General features: G+C 27.7%; 6 protein-coding genes across 9 annotated transcripts; 4 read left to right on the plus strand and 2 right to left on the minus strand.

Moving 5' to 3' along the window:
* Positions 1 to 1,355: 1,355 nt before the first annotated feature.
* Positions 1,356 to 4,515, plus strand: Patsas (palmitoyltransferase Patsas). Its single transcript, XM_035093422.1, has 9 exons — positions 1,356 to 1,620; positions 1,806 to 2,056; positions 2,150 to 2,264; positions 2,347 to 2,472; positions 2,613 to 3,058; positions 3,129 to 3,378; positions 3,489 to 3,661; positions 3,787 to 3,952; positions 4,071 to 4,515. The coding sequence occupies exons 2-9, from the start codon at positions 1,878 to 1,880 to the stop codon at positions 4,272 to 4,274; spliced, it is 1,659 nt and encodes a 552-aa protein (XP_034949313.1). The 5' UTR covers positions 1,356 to 1,620; positions 1,806 to 1,877; the 3' UTR covers positions 4,275 to 4,515.
* Positions 4,516 to 4,764: 249 nt separating this feature from the next.
* Positions 4,765 to 7,773, minus strand: Ced-12 (engulfment and cell motility Ced-12). Its single transcript, XM_035093484.1, has 5 exons — positions 7,498 to 7,773; positions 7,077 to 7,370; positions 5,721 to 7,004; positions 5,343 to 5,649; positions 4,765 to 5,262 (listed from the first exon to the last, which is right to left on the minus strand). Exons 1-5 carry the CDS (start codon positions 7,627 to 7,629, stop codon positions 5,102 to 5,104), a joined length of 2,178 nt encoding a protein of 725 aa, XP_034949375.1. The 5' UTR covers positions 7,630 to 7,773; the 3' UTR covers positions 4,765 to 5,101.
* Positions 7,774 to 8,125: 352 nt separating this feature from the next.
* Positions 8,126 to 9,612, plus strand: CIAPIN1 (cytokine induced apoptosis inhibitor 1). The gene is made up of 5 exons (XM_035093486.1): positions 8,126 to 8,405; positions 8,473 to 8,786; positions 8,998 to 9,136; positions 9,204 to 9,283; positions 9,470 to 9,612. The coding sequence occupies exons 1-5, from the start codon at positions 8,258 to 8,260 to the stop codon at positions 9,569 to 9,571; spliced, it is 783 nt and encodes a 260-aa protein (XP_034949377.1). The 5' UTR covers positions 8,126 to 8,257; the 3' UTR covers positions 9,572 to 9,612.
* A 20-nt stretch (positions 9,613 to 9,632) lies between these two features.
* Positions 9,633 to 10,685, minus strand: LOC118073162 (replication stress response regulator SDE2). The gene is made up of 2 exons (XM_035093487.1): positions 10,516 to 10,685; positions 9,633 to 10,378 (listed from the first exon to the last, which is right to left on the minus strand). The coding sequence occupies exons 1-2, from the start codon at positions 10,612 to 10,614 to the stop codon at positions 9,776 to 9,778; spliced, it is 702 nt and encodes a 233-aa protein (XP_034949378.1). The 5' UTR covers positions 10,615 to 10,685; the 3' UTR covers positions 9,633 to 9,775.
* A 332-nt stretch (positions 10,686 to 11,017) lies between these two features.
* On the plus strand, positions 11,018 to 12,801 carry RagA-B (Ras-related GTP binding A/B). Its single transcript, XM_035093421.1, has 6 exons — positions 11,018 to 11,368; positions 11,442 to 11,541; positions 11,617 to 12,001; positions 12,083 to 12,298; positions 12,383 to 12,498; positions 12,578 to 12,801. Exons 1-6 carry the CDS (start codon positions 11,357 to 11,359, stop codon positions 12,667 to 12,669), a joined length of 921 nt encoding a protein of 306 aa, XP_034949312.1. The 5' UTR covers positions 11,018 to 11,356; the 3' UTR covers positions 12,670 to 12,801.
* A 710-nt stretch (positions 12,802 to 13,511) lies between these two features.
* Positions 13,512 to 16,531, plus strand: CAHbeta (carbonic anhydrase beta). Of its 4 annotated transcripts, XM_035093488.1 has the most exons (6): positions 13,512 to 13,623; positions 13,717 to 13,944; positions 14,465 to 14,549; positions 14,738 to 14,925; positions 15,235 to 15,426; positions 15,489 to 16,531. In XM_035093488.1, exons 2-6 carry the CDS (start codon positions 13,852 to 13,854, stop codon positions 15,696 to 15,698), a joined length of 768 nt encoding a protein of 255 aa, XP_034949379.1. In that variant the 5' UTR covers positions 13,512 to 13,623; positions 13,717 to 13,851; the 3' UTR covers positions 15,699 to 16,531. The 4 variants fall into 4 exon arrangements, with proteins under 4 accessions (XP_034949379.1, XP_034949382.1, XP_034949383.1 ...); XM_035093491.1 differs by lacking the exon at positions 15,489 to 16,531 and having other exon boundaries at positions 14,738 to 14,947; positions 15,235 to 15,420; XM_035093489.1 differs by lacking the exon at positions 13,512 to 13,623 and having other exon boundaries at positions 13,668 to 13,944.
* The last annotated feature ends 605 nt before the right edge of the window (positions 16,532 to 17,136 follow it).

Here is a 17,136-nt window from a genome sequence, read left to right on the forward strand (position 1 = left end):
TATAATTTTATAGACAAGAATTTTCCATTATCAATATTCAATTAAATCAATTCATTAATGAATAATAATTTTATACAAAAGATATTTAACTTATTGATATTTATTGTTAGCTTAATTAAAATCATTCTGTTCTAAATCACAAATAATTGATAGTATGAAAAAGCAAACAATAAAAATTCCATAGATAACCGTTCATTCAAATGATCTTAATAATGAATTATAACAAAAATAAACAATAATAGAATAAGTAAATGAATAATAAAAAAAAAGTATTGTCGCTATTTTACCAGATAAAATACGAATTAATACAATATCAATAATATAAATGTATTTTTCATGTACCTAAATGAATTATTTTATTAAATTAATCATAGGTAAAATAAAAAATAGCTTATCACATATTAAAATTCATAATCACGAACACCAATACTAAAAGAAAGATCGTTATATAAATTTAATGAAATCTTAGCTTACATGCGCAACTTTTGATAATTTCAATAAAAGCGCTATAAAATTTATTGGAAAAAAATTAGTTAAATTGTTCGTCATTACAAGTAATTCATAGCAGAAATTTTAATCGAATGAACATGTTGTAAATGTATTCAATCAAATATTAATGTATATATTTGTGTGAACAGTAATATTTAAAAATGATGAATAAATTATAATTGCCTTAAAGGAAGATTTTTGGATTTATTTTTATCGATTTTAAATTTCCATAATTTATGTTATTTTCAATTTTTAACTTTATAAAATAAATTTCCTCTAACGTTATTTTTATTTGAAATTTTATTTTTCTAATTTTAATTTTATTCCATATAATATTTATGTTAAATTAGTTAAAATATTTGGGATTTCAATAGAAATTTTATTTTTTAACAATGATCTGGGTCAGCATAGAGTTTATAGGTCAATTGGTGTGAACACATACGTATTAAAAATACATGCAAATTATTTTCAGTTGAGAATTAAAATGAGATAATCCGTTCAGATTTTTTAAAATTTAATCTTTGAGAGATTTTGCTGTATACAAATAAACAATTGTTATCATGAAAAATATTTTAATAATTAAAAAAAAAATTATCATCATCATAATGTTTGCCATTTCCTGATGTATCTTGTAAAAGATGCATTTCTATCACAAAAGATGAATTGTAGCATATTTTTTCTCTATTGTAATTGTAGTTTTTTATGTTAATTGTTAAAAAAAAATATGTCATCAGTTGATCTACTTTTTCCCCTTTTGGGTTAATAACTATAACATTCAATATAGAACAAGGGTAAATCATCTACGCAGGCGTTTCTGGGATAAAATTATTGATTTGAATGCGCAAGTGCAACTAAATGTTGAACTGTGCTACATTTTGACATTAGAAAGAATTGTCACCTACTCTGATTTCGAAATTTTGAAACAGTTTTCACAAATTTATTTTTAAAAAATCGCTTTATTTCGAATTGTTAATCAATAGACAAAAAATACTTTTTAAAATGGTTGGAGTGAATAGTTCTTTATGACTAACCGTACCATCAACTAACACAATTTCTCCAAGATCTCCAAACGATTCAAGAACAGTCTGTGATTCTAGAAAAGAAAATACGGACCTGGCAACGCTTTATAAGGTAATTTAATATCAATTTTTTGATTAAAAAAATAGCTTTAATGTCAATATTGTGCTTAATTGAAAATAAAATATAAAAACAAGCATTATTTTGTTGATGATGATGAATAAAAATAAATAGGGGTGGAATATTTGATAATAAGTAATGATAGTAGCTGAATTTAATGTGTCAATGTACCAATTTAGGTGTATCCAATAAGCCCTGTAACAGGGCCAGGTGCAGCTCGGTCTGTATGGGAACTCAGTCCAGATCCCGACATGGTCGGGCACATATCAGGCAATTCGATACCTGGCACTCACCACAACAGTGGTTTGAGCAAGAGCAATGGTGTACGAGAGAGAAATGGTCCTGACGAAAATATTTACGCCGACGAGACAACACCTGGCCAGAATCCCACTGATGAGACAAAGAAGATTTTTGAATTATTAAGAGCTGGGTAAAATCATTGGCTTTGGTCATACGTTTGCCTGAATAGTTCCAAATCAAGTATTGAGGAGAAAAAAAAATCAATATTTTATTTCATTTTTAGGGACATAGAAACAGTAGAGGAATTAGTAGAAAAAAATGGACTGAGTATTTTAAGTGTGCGTGACAAATGGGGATATACACCAGCACATTGGGCAGCATTAGATGGAAATGTTGAAGTTAGTAACACTGCAGATATTTGGTTATAATTAATAGAGAATAAAAAATATGATATAAATAATTAAAATGTTTATTTTGAAGGTAATGAGGTATTTGATAGAGAAAAATGGTCCTGTAGATTTATCTTGTCTTGGTACCCAAGGACCTAAACCAATTCATTGGGCATGCAGGAAAGGTCACAGTGCAATCGTACAAATCCTTTTAAAGGTAGATATAGAAAGTAATCGATCAATAATTTAGAACAAATATTCACTGGATAAAATATATTTTAATTGAAAAAACTTTTAAAAAAAAAGGACTTTTCAATCAAGCTATTTAATTAATTAATGAATTACTAATTATTGAAGGCAGGAGTAGCTGTAAATACAGCAGATTTTAAAGGTTTAACACCATTAATGACAGCCTGTATGTTTGGAAAATTCGCCACAGCCGCATTTCTTCTGGGTTCTGGTGCTTTAGGTCATTTGACAGATATTAATGGAGACACAGCACTCCATTGGGCAGCTTATAAAGGCCATCCAGATGTAATTAGGCTTTTAATGAATAGCGGAGTAGACCTCCAAAAGCCTGATTATTTCGGTTCAACTCCTTTGCACTTAGCATGTCTTTCAGGCAACGTAAATTGCGTCAAAATTCTCTGTGAAAAGAGTAAAATTGAACTTGGACCAAAAGACAAAAATAATAAGACTCCTCTACAATTAGCAAAGAGTCATCGACATTCAGAAATTGTAGCTATTTTAGAAGGTGAACAAAAACGTCGTGCTCGTTGGATACCACCAATAAATGAGCTTTGGTAAGCATTTGAAAAATAAACAAATTTGTTTATCTTTGATAAGTCCATTAGGAAAAAATTAATTTCTCAGGGCACTACTGTTTGGAGGCGCGGGTAACAGCAAAGGGCCTTTATTATTATTCATGGGCTCTGTTCTCCTTTGGGGATATCCTATGTATGTGTTAAAATGTATTCCTATTACCTGGAACCTTCTACGTGGTAGCCATTATTGTTTTATTTATTGGAATATAATTATGTGGATCTCCTGGATCGTAGCTAATAGAAGAGATCCTGGTTATGTGCCTCAAAATAGTGATACGTATTACAGAGCTATTAAACAGGTATCATCATTCATCAATATATAATAAAATTAAAAATAATACAAAGTGATTCAGTCTTATTAAAGAAAGCTAAGTATAATTTTTGATTGGTGAATAAAATTATTTTTTAGATTCCTTATTTCGACAAATGGAAAAAAAGAAATGTCATTTTATCGCGACTTTGTCATAGTTGTAGGTGTTTCAGACCACTCAGAGCTAAACACTGTAGATTTTGCAATCGTTGTGTAACTTATTTTGATCACCACTGTCCTTTTATTTACAATTGTGTAGGCTTGAGGAACAGGTAAGTGACTGGTTTATTCAGGTAAAGTAATATTATTTATTTAAATATTAAAATAATTATTTAGATAGATAGTAATTAATCAATGACCATTTTTTAATCCATTAACCAAAAATCTATACTTGCAGAATGTGGTTCTTTCTATTTGTAATGTGCGTGGCAATAAATTGCTCTTTTACGCTCTACTTCGCTTGCTATTGCATTGCGATTGAAGGATTGCAGTTGATGTACGTGTTGGGTCTGATAGAGGCGCTTGCTTTTTGCGGACTCGGTTGGATACTAACATGCACATCAGTAAGCAAACACGAATTTGATACTTTTTTTCTTATTCAGAAGTTTAATTAATTAAAATTTTCTAATATTCACTTATTAGAAGAATTTTGTTTCTTAAAAAAAATATTTTTTTTTTTAGGTCTTGCACGCCTGCATGAATTTAACAACTAACGAAATGTTTAATTACAAGAGATATTCTTATTTAAGAGATAAGAAAGGAAAATATTCAAATCCTTTTAGTCGTGGTCCTCTGCTCAATTTTATTGAATTCTTCCTTTATCCTCCTGATCACCATGCCACTGATCCTCAACACTATCACATTCTCTTTGAAGATATGATGTAGTTTTTTTTGGAAAAAAAAATCTAAATAATTCAATCTAAATAATAGTATCAGCAGTTCATTTTGAAACAAAAAAAATTTTAAATATAAATATCATTACTACTGATACTTTTATAACAAAAAAAAAACCAACTACTGCACTCTAATTTTCCTATAAAGGATTTTTAATTTCTCACGCCATTATTCATTAAAGTTTTGAACAAATAAGTTCAAAAATATTTCACATACGCACAATTAAATAATAAATAATAGTCCCATGTGTATTTATATATAAATTTATTACATTAATTAGACAATTTGATTAATATAAAATACTGATAAAATGAATAATTATAAATAATGAATTAATCGTCATTTATTATAATATTTAATTATTTATAAATAAAAATGATTGTTAATAATATTTAGTACTTTAAACAAGTTATATTTTAAAATTTTAAATAAAATTAAATATCTTGTAAAAATATTAAAAAAATTCACTGTATGTGTAATTGTTAGAAAAATTATAAAAAATTGAAATTTATCATTTCTATGCATTAAACACTTGCATAATTGTTGTATGAGAAATGCTTATTTATATCTTTGGTGAAATACTGTATCTATTTCCGATAAAAAAAAAACTTTAAACTATTGAAAAAGATGGAATTGCCACATGTGATAAAATTTTTAGTAGAAATAAAATGATTATGGAATATGTGACTTAATAATATTGTATAATTGATAACTGTTTGATTACTTACTGTCTAAAGATTATTCCTTTGGTAGTTATAAGATTAATTTAATATATTTTTTTTGCATAATTCGTATTAGTTGAATTGAGATACAAATTTCTATAATTCAAAACAGAAGTCATAATTTGGCGGTGGTTCTGGAATTGGTGGTGGATCCTGAGGAATGTCAATTCCTTCAGCATCTAGCAGTCTTAGCTTAATATCCATCGATAAAAGTGTTTCCAAATCATGTTCTGTTTCTTTGCTTGTCATTTTATTACCTAAAATGTTGATTGTAAAAATGTTTTAATATAATATTTTGAATTAAAGGGTTATATGAATACAAAAAAAATGTTATTACCAAGCAAAGCATTAATTCCATCGGTCCAGTAATCAAAGACTTGTTCATCGGGTGCAACAAAATCCAAGTTTGAAACTTCAACAGATTCTAATATCAAAGAAAAAGCCAGTTGATGAGTAGTTTTTCGTCTTTGTAAATCCTTCATATGAGGACAATCTCTTCCAACTAAAAGACCTCTGATATCAACCACAGCAAGTTTCATCGGAAGTTCGTCTATTGTTGGTACTGACTTTTCATCACAATCTCCATAATGGAAAACTTTGTAATTGGGTGATAAACGGACATACCAAAATTTGTCTTTGATTCTCTATTACGTAAATAAATCAAATTTAATAATTGTATATTTATTTTCTTATACGAATAGGAAGAAATAATTACCTGGCCTCTAGCGCTATATTTAGTAAACCTAGTTCCTTCAACAAGAAATCCAAGTCGTTGCTGCTTAACGAGTTCAAGAATTTCTGGAGTAATTTGTTCTCTCAACTCCACAATTGGTTTTGCATGACTCTCCCATTCTTCTCGGTTAGTACGTTCCTGTTGCCAGAGATTAGTTATAGTGGCATAAGTCAACTGTTGAAGTTTATTTTTAAATTTATCTAAACCGGTAGGTTTACTCTGAAGAGCACGGGTGATCTGTTCTCGAACTACAGAGAAAACTTTTACAAAATCTTCTGTTGTTGCTCGCATTTCTTTCCAAGTTTTATTTAATAAAACAATACAGACACAGTAAAATTCTTCGAAAGGATGATCGTGAGTAAAGAACATCGGATGATAAGACTGACCTTGTTCACTTGGAGCTTCTCCGATACGTAAAACTTCACATAAAAGTTTCACAAGTTCAACACTAGTTCTACCGAATGGACATTCATGTTCATCAGCACGACAGGAATGCTCCAAAACTACCTTAGTGTATTGTTCAGTATGATTTCTTGCAAAATATATCATACAGTCAAGTGCCAGCATTCCAGGCGGAGTTCCAGTAAAATCTAAAGCTGGATTAATATCATATTTAAATCCTAATTTCTTATAATCTTTGGCAAATAAACCATGCTTTCTTGCGGCAACGTCTCCTCCAAGACACCCTTCTGTATCAAAAGCGATTCTCCGTAACTCTTTGATCTTATCATGGGCATCTTGATCTTGAGGATCCATTTTTGTCATCATTCGTTGTTCTAAAAGACTTAACATTAATGTTTGAAGAACGTAAAGTTGGTGAGCCATTTCCGTTCCAACTTGTCCAGTGGATTGAATAACATTTGTAAGAAAAACATTTCTTACTTGCTTTGATTGTAATGTAGCAGCTACTGCTCGTCGTTTAGCTAAATCAGCTTTAAGAAATAGTGCGTTTATTAAAGCTATAGTATTTTGTTGTATTTGTGGACTCAAACTTTGAAGATGCATCACAAGATTAGGGAAAGTTACTTCTTTCTCTACTAAACTGTATTTTCCAGAAGAATTTAATACAATACTTTCAAGAATACTTAACGACGCTTTAATAACATTAGAGTCTTGAGTAACTGACTGATTATTGACGTAGCTAGCAACTTTGTTAATAAAAGCAGGTTCCAAAATATCCCAAGAAACTATTCCATGGTCCATCAACTCAACAAAAGACTGAAGAGAATAAGCCAATGCTGTGTTTTTATACTTTCCAGATTCAATCTTTGAATATAAAAATTTATAATGTATTCGAAGAGCATTAAATAAAATATTATTCAATAATAAAAAACTTACTTGTGATATAATAAAGGGTAAGCCCTGTTTGTTAATAAATTCATGAGCAAATGTGATATCATTACTAAGAGTACTCAATTTTTTGAGTGCTGGAATTTTTTCTTCAGCAGTTCCGTTGTTTAATTTAGTTAAAATGTCTGCTGCTGTTTTAGATGGTGAATGTTCCAACCTTAATACACTCCCATTTTTAACTTCATTCCTATTTTTTTCTGTTATGTAGTTTTGGTTGTTGCTTTCTGAAAACTGTAAAGAGTATGTCTCAGGATCTGTTAATCCCCAACCATTACATAATTCCTGAAAAAAACGTTTGTTTATAAAGTATTTTTATCATTATAATTTGAGAATAAAATGGTGTTTTGTCTTTACAGTCATTGTGATTTCTGAAATCAATGATTACATCTAATATTAACAATATAAAAACCTGAATAATCCCCGTCAAAGGTTGTTTTTGATTAAATTCAATTAATTGTGCGACTTGATTTGTCATCTCCACTGCTATTTTGACAATATTTGAATCTTTTTGTACTGGCATTTTAATTGTCTGTGTGTACATTTCAATATAAAAAAGTAATGTGTTAAAATAATATTATATGTAAAAAAGATTTATTAAAAATTAATTAATTCACTATTTTTTATAAAATAAAACATGCTTATGAATCATCACACACGGTATGTGTACATATACGGGTTATCAATTAACCAAGGATTAGAAATGGAGTGAAGTTTACCGCTATGAAGTTAGCAATAGGAATTGGGAAAAAATTATTTCAAATTTGCTCCAAATGCTTCATTTAATTTAACGTTTACCAAAGATGTTGTTACTAAAGATATTTTGAAAAAAGTGATACAATACTATGTATTGTATATTGTTTATTAATATCACATCCTAAAATATCATATTTTGAATATAAATCTTTAATTTTATAATTATTTCAACTCAGCCTATGGCTGAAAAAATTCTAGATTGGAAACTTTCTAGATTGGATGTGAGTTCAAATTTAACCAATAAAAATCAAGCAGCTAACTTCTCTCCATGTCACCTACGTACTTTAGTATATTCAAAACACCTTTTGTTGTGCCAATTTTATATCTAACAAAGTGTTGTATTATTTGTATATCTAAAAAATTTGCTTATTCAGTAAATACTTAAGAACTAAACTGCTGATAAAAAGTGAATTGTAATGTTTTCTTTCATCAAACAGCATAACAAAATTTTAACTATTACTAATTCTATTGCTGATTCATCTTCTTTGGAAGAATTAATCAGCAATGAAGGGATTAAATTATCTGAACCAATTCAATTCGTAAAATTCGATGATATTACAAAATGTACATATTTAATATTAATTGAAATAAATGTTTAACTTAATTCATCTAAAAATTAATTTTTTTCCAGCTGAATTTGATAACCTTCAAGTTGATTTGATTTTGTTATTTGAATTCCAAAAAAGTATACTTAGTCGTTTATTACAAATTTTGAAACCAGGAGGTTCTGTTATTTTATATGCAACTATACCATCTTCAAAGAAAGAAAAAATAGATGATGTAATGTTGGAGGAAATTTTAGAATTCAAACTTAATGGATTTTCTGTAAAGTCATCAATAATACCCAATGTTTCATCTAATCCACTTATAAACAAACTTTTGATTGATCATACTGATAATGGCAATGAAGTTTGTCAGCTGATTGCAAACAAACCTCAGTATGAGGTAATCATTCATCAATCACTAGCTCTTTAAATTGCAAAGTTGTAATTATTTAGAAAGTTCTAACTATAATCTTTTGAATACTCATAGGCACATTGATGTTTAACATTCGTTAAACAATTTATAAATAATTTTATGGTTACTTTTTGTTAAGAAATGAAAAGATCTTTAAGTATATTTCTACTAAAAATTACAAACTATTATGATTTTCTAGATTGGGTCGTGTATTTCTTTGTCGAAATTAAAAAGTAATACTTGGAAAATAGATAGTGTTGTAGATGACGATTTAATTGAAGAAGATGATTTGATTGATGATGAAATTAAACCAAAAGATATAGTACTAGATACGAAAGGTAATATTTTATTTATTTTCTATATTCTGGTACAGTAAATAATAAAATGATTTAAACAATTTTCTAGAATGTGGTAAACGTAAAGCATGTAAGGATTGTACCTGTGGTTTGGCTTCTTTAGAGAATAAAAAATCTTCTTGCGGCAATGTAAGTATTTATTCATAATTCCATTTAAAAAGTCTTATATAAATAATTCATACAGATATCGAATTTTATCTGTAAATCTAATTTCAAATTTTGTATTTGAATTAAGTCTTAATCTTAAAAGTTATAATATTAATTCCTATACAATTATACACATATATTCCAATAAAACTTCACCCATATTTTTAGTGCTACCTTGGAGATGCTTTCCGTTGTGCAGAATGTCCATATCTAGGCATGCCTGCTTTTAAACCTGGAGAACAAATTGTAATAAATAATGAACAAAAGTAAAACATTTTTCAAATTCGTAAGCAACATATTCCATGAAAAATATTTTTAATTACTGTAGAAAAATGCAATTTAATAATACATTAATATAATAAAGTCATACAATTGATGAATAATTTCTTCCAGGATGGTTTTTTTTGTTGATTGTAATAATTGTTATTCTTATTGAATTCCAGCAAAACTAAATATGAATTATTTCATAAATCCTTATGACATTTTTATTTTTTTCGACGGAGATGAACTATTTGAACTATTTGATTTATCAGAACTATGTACATCATTATCATCTTCATCCTCGTCGTCGTCGTCATCGTCAAAGTCTTCATCATCATCCAAAATCGTTTTTCTTTTTACTCCTTTTTTAGATATTTCTTTTTGTACAGATACAGTATCATTCATTTTCGTAATTTTTAGTCCTTCTTCAACGGCGTTGTCAACTTTTTCAGTAAGCAATGATCTCTCGCATTCGTAATCTTTATCCTCGAACTTATAATTAGGTTCAGCACAAAGTCGTTCTAATTTTCTTTTTTTCCGTTCAGCAGCTTCATTATCTCGACTTGCCTGCTTTTCTATCCATGCTTTGAGACGTTTCTCTTCATTAATATCTCTTAATCGACGTCCACTTAAATCTCGACATGCTTCACGATTTGTTGTTTTTTCTATTTGAGCTCCAATAGCTCGTAACATAGAACCAAATCCACCTTTACCACCTAAAAACTTGGGATTAATTGTTACATATCCTTCAATTTCAGAATCTTCATATACAAGACGTCCTTGATGCGTTAGATAATAGTTTTCCTTCTCAAATCCCTAAAAAAGACATTTTTTATATTAGAGAATAAAAATAAAGGATAATATACACGAAATTTTAATGAGTATTGGAGTAATTTCTGATGTATAAAATATAATTTTTCAGACAGTGCTTAAGATTAAATTATTAGACTTACCAATTCATGAAGGTGATTCCATAATTCATTAATTTTAAATTTAGAATCAATTTTTGTGATATGCAAAACTTTGCCATTTGGATAATTTACGCTAAACATTTTTATAATTTGTTTTGATAGATGTACGATTTTAATGTTTTTAACCTTCAACGTGACTATAGTCAAATTGACAAAATGTCAGAACAGGCTCTGTGTACCCCCACTACCTAAATATTAGTACCCCCCCCACCAATATGCATTTTCTTCTATTGCGCAAACGCAAAACACAAAATGTGTGTTGGGGATGAGAAGATGACTGGTTAAATACTCAGTTAAATAACTATGGCAATTTATTACGTTCAAGTTTGTCGGTTAGTTAACAGTAAAAATTACGTGAGAAAATAGTTACAAACAGAAAATATTGGTTATTTTTCCTTAGTCGATGAGGTTAGGGGAGAATTATTTCTTTAATGACCAGAGTGTTTTTCTACATATACACATTCTGAACGATAATAGTAATGAATGATTTGTCATTCTAATTGACTAATTTTATTCATCTTTATCTTTCAAACATTGTATTATCAAGTACTATCACAAAAATAGTATGTGTTAATTATACCTAATTTATATTTTGAAAAATGGTTTTTAAAACTTCATAATGAGAAATTAAAAAAGACTCAGCTCAACAGAAAAGTTAATTTTACTTTAATTATTTTCTCATAATTATACAATTAATTGAAAGAATTGAATATTGTAACATTCAGTATAATCAAAGTGTAGAATTGTGATATTATTATCACGGTATTTAAGCGTGACTACTGAAACTTGATCTTTGTTTATTTGATAGCTAAAAATTTTCAAAATGAAGAAAAAGGTAAGTATTTAAGCAATATTATTAAATATCTCTTGTATTTTTTATATTTACAATTAAATATAATTTTTTGTAGGTTTTGCTGATGGGTAAAAGTGGCTCTGGCAAAACAAGTATGCGAAGTATCATATTTGCTAATTATATTGCAAGAGATACTAGGCGATTAGGTGCTACAAGTAAGTAGTTGATTTTTTATATAAATAAAAATTTATTCATTCATTTATCAACACAAAATATCTTATTCATTTCAGTTGACGTTGAACATAGCCATGTTCGATTTCTTGGTAATTTAGTGTTAAATTTGTGGGATTGTGGAGGACAAGAAGCATTCATGGAAAATTATTTTGCTTCCCAACGAGACAATATATTTAGAAATGTTGAGGTTTTAATCTATGTTTTTGATGTAGAATCACGAGAATTAGATAAAGACATGCATTATTATCAAAGTTGTTTAGAAGCTATTTTGCAAAACAGTCCAGATGCAAAAATATTTTGCCTTGTTCATAAAATGGACTTAGTTCAAGAAGACCAAAGGGATATAATATTCCGAGAAAGAGCTGAAGATTTAAAAAAATTAAGTCTTCCACTTGAATGTACATGCTTCAGAACAAGCATATGGGATGAAACTTTATATAGGTCTCAAATACAACAGAAAATTAAAACCTTATAACGTCCTAATATTTTATTTCAATTTTCTGATAAATTTTATATTTCCAGGGCTTGGTCATCTATTGTTTACATGCTAATACCTAATGTTAAAGAATTGGAACAAAGTTTAGAACAATTTGCAAACATAATTGATGCTGATGAAGTGTTGTTATTTGAAAGAGCAACTTTTCTAGTAATCAGCCATTGTCAAAGAAAATTTCATCGAGATGTACATCGCTTTGAAAAAGTTTCTAATATAATTAAACAATTCAAACTAAGCTGCAGGTTATTTTTTATAAAATTTTTTTTAAATCAAACCAAAACGAAATAATGATTATGAAAGATTGTTAAATTTTATTTATATTACAGTAAATTAGCATCACAGTTCACTAGTATGGAAGTTAGAAACACTAATTTTGCAGCATTTATTGATGTTTTTACTTCTAACACTTATGTTATGGTAATAATGTCAGATCCTGGAATCCGTAAGTACTTCATTTATAAATATAATTAATTAGATTTCTAGTTGTATTTTATTAAATATATAAATAAATGCCTTTTTAGCATCAGCTGCAACATTGATAAATATTCGTAATGCTCGAAAACATTTTGAAAAATTAGAACGTGTGAGTCAAAGTTCAGCTTTAAGTGGGTAAAATTTGAGTAAGTCACGGCAATCTTTCACTTTAACATTTTTTTATTAAATAATTCATCTAAATTTTGTTGAATTATAAAAAATTATATTTATCATAGGTTTTAGTCTAAAATAAAATGCATATTTTTTATTTAAATAAATCAACAAAATTTGTTAAGTTCAAAAAAATCTAAAATACTTTAGAGTGTTTTTATTATCAAAGCATCCATATATATATACACATATTTTTAAGAAAATAATTAATATTTTTGTAATTATCTCTTAAATATATAATCTTGTTTTTTTACATTAAAAAATCGTTGTTTTATTAACTTGTTATCTGTAACTTAAAACTTATCTTATGTTTTTATTTAAAAACAAATTATAAAAATTCACCGAATTATTTTACTAATTCCTGTAAAATAAATAATAAATCTTAGTAAATTAACACAAGAAACAAATATAGGATATCTTTTGTAATTTACATAATGCATATTCGCCATAGTTATTTACGAGTTGAATAATATTGAACATCTGAGTAGAAATATCGCAAAAGATTAAGCAAACCTTGACTTTTTTTTGGAGTAAAGATGATTCAGAGAACTTATGGAAATGAATGATTTGACGAAGGTTGAATGTTTCTCTATTACGGTAGCTATAGATTTACCTGAAAAACATTCAGAGCAGTAAGGGCAAGCTACTTTGTTCCCTTGGTGAACAAAAGATACTGTCTCGTCAAATTCCTACTGAAAAGTTTATTCTTCTCTCCGATTTGGAAACTAGTACTCAATATTTTCAAACCATATGGAATCATAAACTTGTATTACTGCACATGCGTACAGTCAATTGCTTTTTTGTCATAAAAAAATATTACTCCTAACCTTTAAACAGGATAAAGAGTCGAATTTTTTTTTTTATAGCAATGTAAAAAAAATTATGATAAGCATAAAAATACAAAGATGTAAACTATCTCAACGTATGTGTTTTCTCTGTCGTCTTATATGACTTGAAAAATAATTTTGCACACAGAATGATGTGTCTAACATAACAATTGTGATATACTTTTCAGATTACTTCATTTTTTAAACTTCCCGCTGTTAAGTGATTTATAGTCGTTAAATACAACCAAATGGCATATGGATGATATATTTTGCTTAATCATTGATGATATGTTTGGTACAAAGATTTTTTATTTATTGAAAATATGGATAGAATAATAAGAGGTATAATGAAATATCGACAATGTCACCGGGAAGGAATGGTTAAACAGTTTCAACAAGTTAGAGATAATCCTGAGGTAAATTGTTCACATGACAAATTATATTCTAATGTTATCATTTTTTCAATACAATAATATTTACATAAAAATTTTTTTTATCTGAAATTGATATTTAATTGTACTAATTTAGTTCCATTTGTGTATAAGGGCAGATATTAAAAATAACATCTGCTGCAGTTTAGATGACCTTGAGATATGTTGTATGAAACACTATTCTGAATATTTTCATATCTGTATATAAGCATCGGAAATTAAATTCAAATACATTGGTTTTAAAGAATTAACCCTATTAATATTTGTATGTTTATAAAATTGCAAAACAAGGTTTAATATTTATATTCTTTCGGAGTAATCTTTAGTTATCGATGCCAATTTATATGAATCAATGCTCAGAATAATGTCTATTTGCACATATTCCAAGACAGGTAAATCATGACTGACACTCATTCGCATAACAATAATTCTGATAACATTTAAAAATAGTTGATAACCAAATCAAATGAAAATAACATAATTGGTATTTTTTATTGTTATACAGCCTAAAGCAGTATTTTTTACTTGCATGGATTCCCGGATGATACCTACCAGATTTACTGAAACAAATGTTGGAGATATGTTTGTTGGTATGGCATTAATTTACAAAACGGTAAAAATAACACACATCGAATTTTTATTTATTCCTTTCAACTAATTATTAAATATCAATATTTATTTAAAAGAGGTCAAAACTGGTTAAATCATTAATAATAATTATGAATTAATATTGTAAAGGTGTATTTTGATAAATAATACAGGTAATGATAAATTTCAGTTCGAAATGCAGGCAATGTAATTCCACACTCTCAACATTTCATTGATGAACTTACAATGTGTGAACCTGCTGCATTGGAATTAGGATGTGTGATTAATAATATTCGTCATATAATTGTTTGTGGTCATAGCGATTGTAAAGCAATGAATTTATTGTACGCACTACAAGATGAAGAATTCGCCTCAAAAGTAAACATATTTTTTCTAAAATGTATAATTGATCAACTAAATATCATGTACACTGTAAATCTCAGTTTTTTAAAATGCATTATTTTAATGCAGATAAGTGTGTAAATATGAAGTCACCCATTTGATTAACATTGTAGTCGCTTTTAACGCATTTCTAAGTGTGTAGAAAGTGACTACAATGTTAATCAAATGGATGATGTCATATTTAACACACTTATCCGCATTAAAATAATGCATTTTGGAAAATTGGGATTTACAGTGTAGAAAAGAGATTTTTTCCGATACGTAAAAAATTTTTTTGTTTCATAGATAAATCGAAGAATATCGCCATTAAGAGCTTGGCTGTGTGCACATGCAGATAGCAGTTTGAGAAAATTTCTACAACTTAAAAAAACTAGTTTCCGTGAACCAATAATTTTCCAAGCAGAAACACCAATGAGAAAATTTGTCGCTTACATTGATCCTGATGACAAATTCGCAATTGAAGATAAACTTTCACAAGTAGTTAATCTCAACATTTTTTTTTTTAAACATTTTAATAAAGTATTTATATTTATTTGTAGATAAACACCTTACAACAACTCCAAAATATCGCATCCTATGGTTTTTTAAAAAAACGACTTGAACAACACGATCTTCACATTCATGCACTTTGGTTTGATATTTACACTGGTGATATTTATTATTTCAGCAGAGGTAATAAACGATTTATTGAAATTAATGAACTTACAGAATCTCAATTATTAGAAGAAATTTTAAAATACTATTCATAATAATTGAATTGAATCAATTAATGTGTATGGGTGTATGGACATGAATATGTGTGTGTGTGTCAAAGTATGCACGTGAGGACGAGTATTTACAATTAGTAGATCGTAAAGAATTACCCCTTAAATGTATAATAATTATTAAGTTTATAAAACTAATTATGATAACAACTATTTTGTATATATATATATTATATATACACTAAAATATAAAAGTGAACTAGAGCATGCCACTCCCGAAAGAGAAAGCACAACAACAAAGGCTTGTCACATGGTTACAAATCTATCCTAATTCAAAATTATTATAAATTTATAAAAATTCCCTTAAACTCATTATCCGCAATTAAATATATTTTTTTATTTTTCATATTGTAAAAATCAAAAATATTTTAAAAGATATTACATACAGACAATTTTTTATCATTGGTTTGTTTAAAGGATATTTTTATTAAATAAAATGTAATGTATGATTTGATGCTTGTGTGTTTATGTTATAATTAACGTGTATAGGACCAAATACTAAATGTTATTCTAATTTATACAAATATTGAGAAATGTGGTAAATACAAATATTGATAAAATATAATCTTTATAATCTAAATCAAATTAATTTGGATGATAGTATATTTAAATCCATAAAAATAAAAAAATGGGTTCCATGCTTCGCCAGTTTACTCATGGAAACGTAACGGTTAGACCAAAACCTAAGAAAGTGCACAACTTGTCATGGAACTTTCGCTTTGATAAACGAAGCTTATAAAATAGTACACACATTGCAGTCAATTATAATATATTTTATTTAAAAAAACAATGACAAATAAATTAATATTAACCATTTATCTCACATAATCTCTTTACCTTTTCATACTAAGATAAAGTTGCTATAATTATCTTTAAAACGTTAATTTTTTTTCTTGAGAATTTCCAAACAAATTTAAAAATAAAAAATGTTAATTAGTGATAAGAATAATATTCAATAAAGTTAGTTGGTTAAATTTTTTAAAAAGTATACTGTTAGAGAGGTATAACAAAATAGTCTGGCCCACGGCTATATACAGAATAGAATAGTTTATGCTTCGACACACATCACTGGTTAAGTGATCTTTTTTATTTTCTTAGTGTAGAAGAATGGAATAAAAAAAAAAATGACGTATATTTTATGATAATTCTAAATAAAATTAATTCTACAAAAACCATTTGAAATGATGGAATTTTTGCAATCATTATCATCGAGATTTTTGTTCACAGAATAATTTTTTGAACAGCAGAAAAAAATGTCTATAATAATGTTTATTCAACGTTTAAGCAGCATTACGATTGCGCCAACTGAAACCTGAACGTCCAAAATTCTGTGGCCACCATAATACCGTTATTCTAACGTTTAACTGTATAATCATATGATATACAACAAATGTAGGTACGTTACATATCTCGTCGTACACAT

Source organism: Chelonus insularis, unplaced genomic scaffold (assembly GCF_013357705.1).
Source record: "Chelonus insularis isolate UGA/USDA-ARS -01 unplaced genomic scaffold, ASM1335770v1 scaffold_229_pilon, whole genome shotgun sequence".
Taxonomy (NCBI): domain Eukaryota; kingdom Metazoa; phylum Arthropoda; class Insecta; order Hymenoptera; family Braconidae; genus Chelonus; species Chelonus insularis.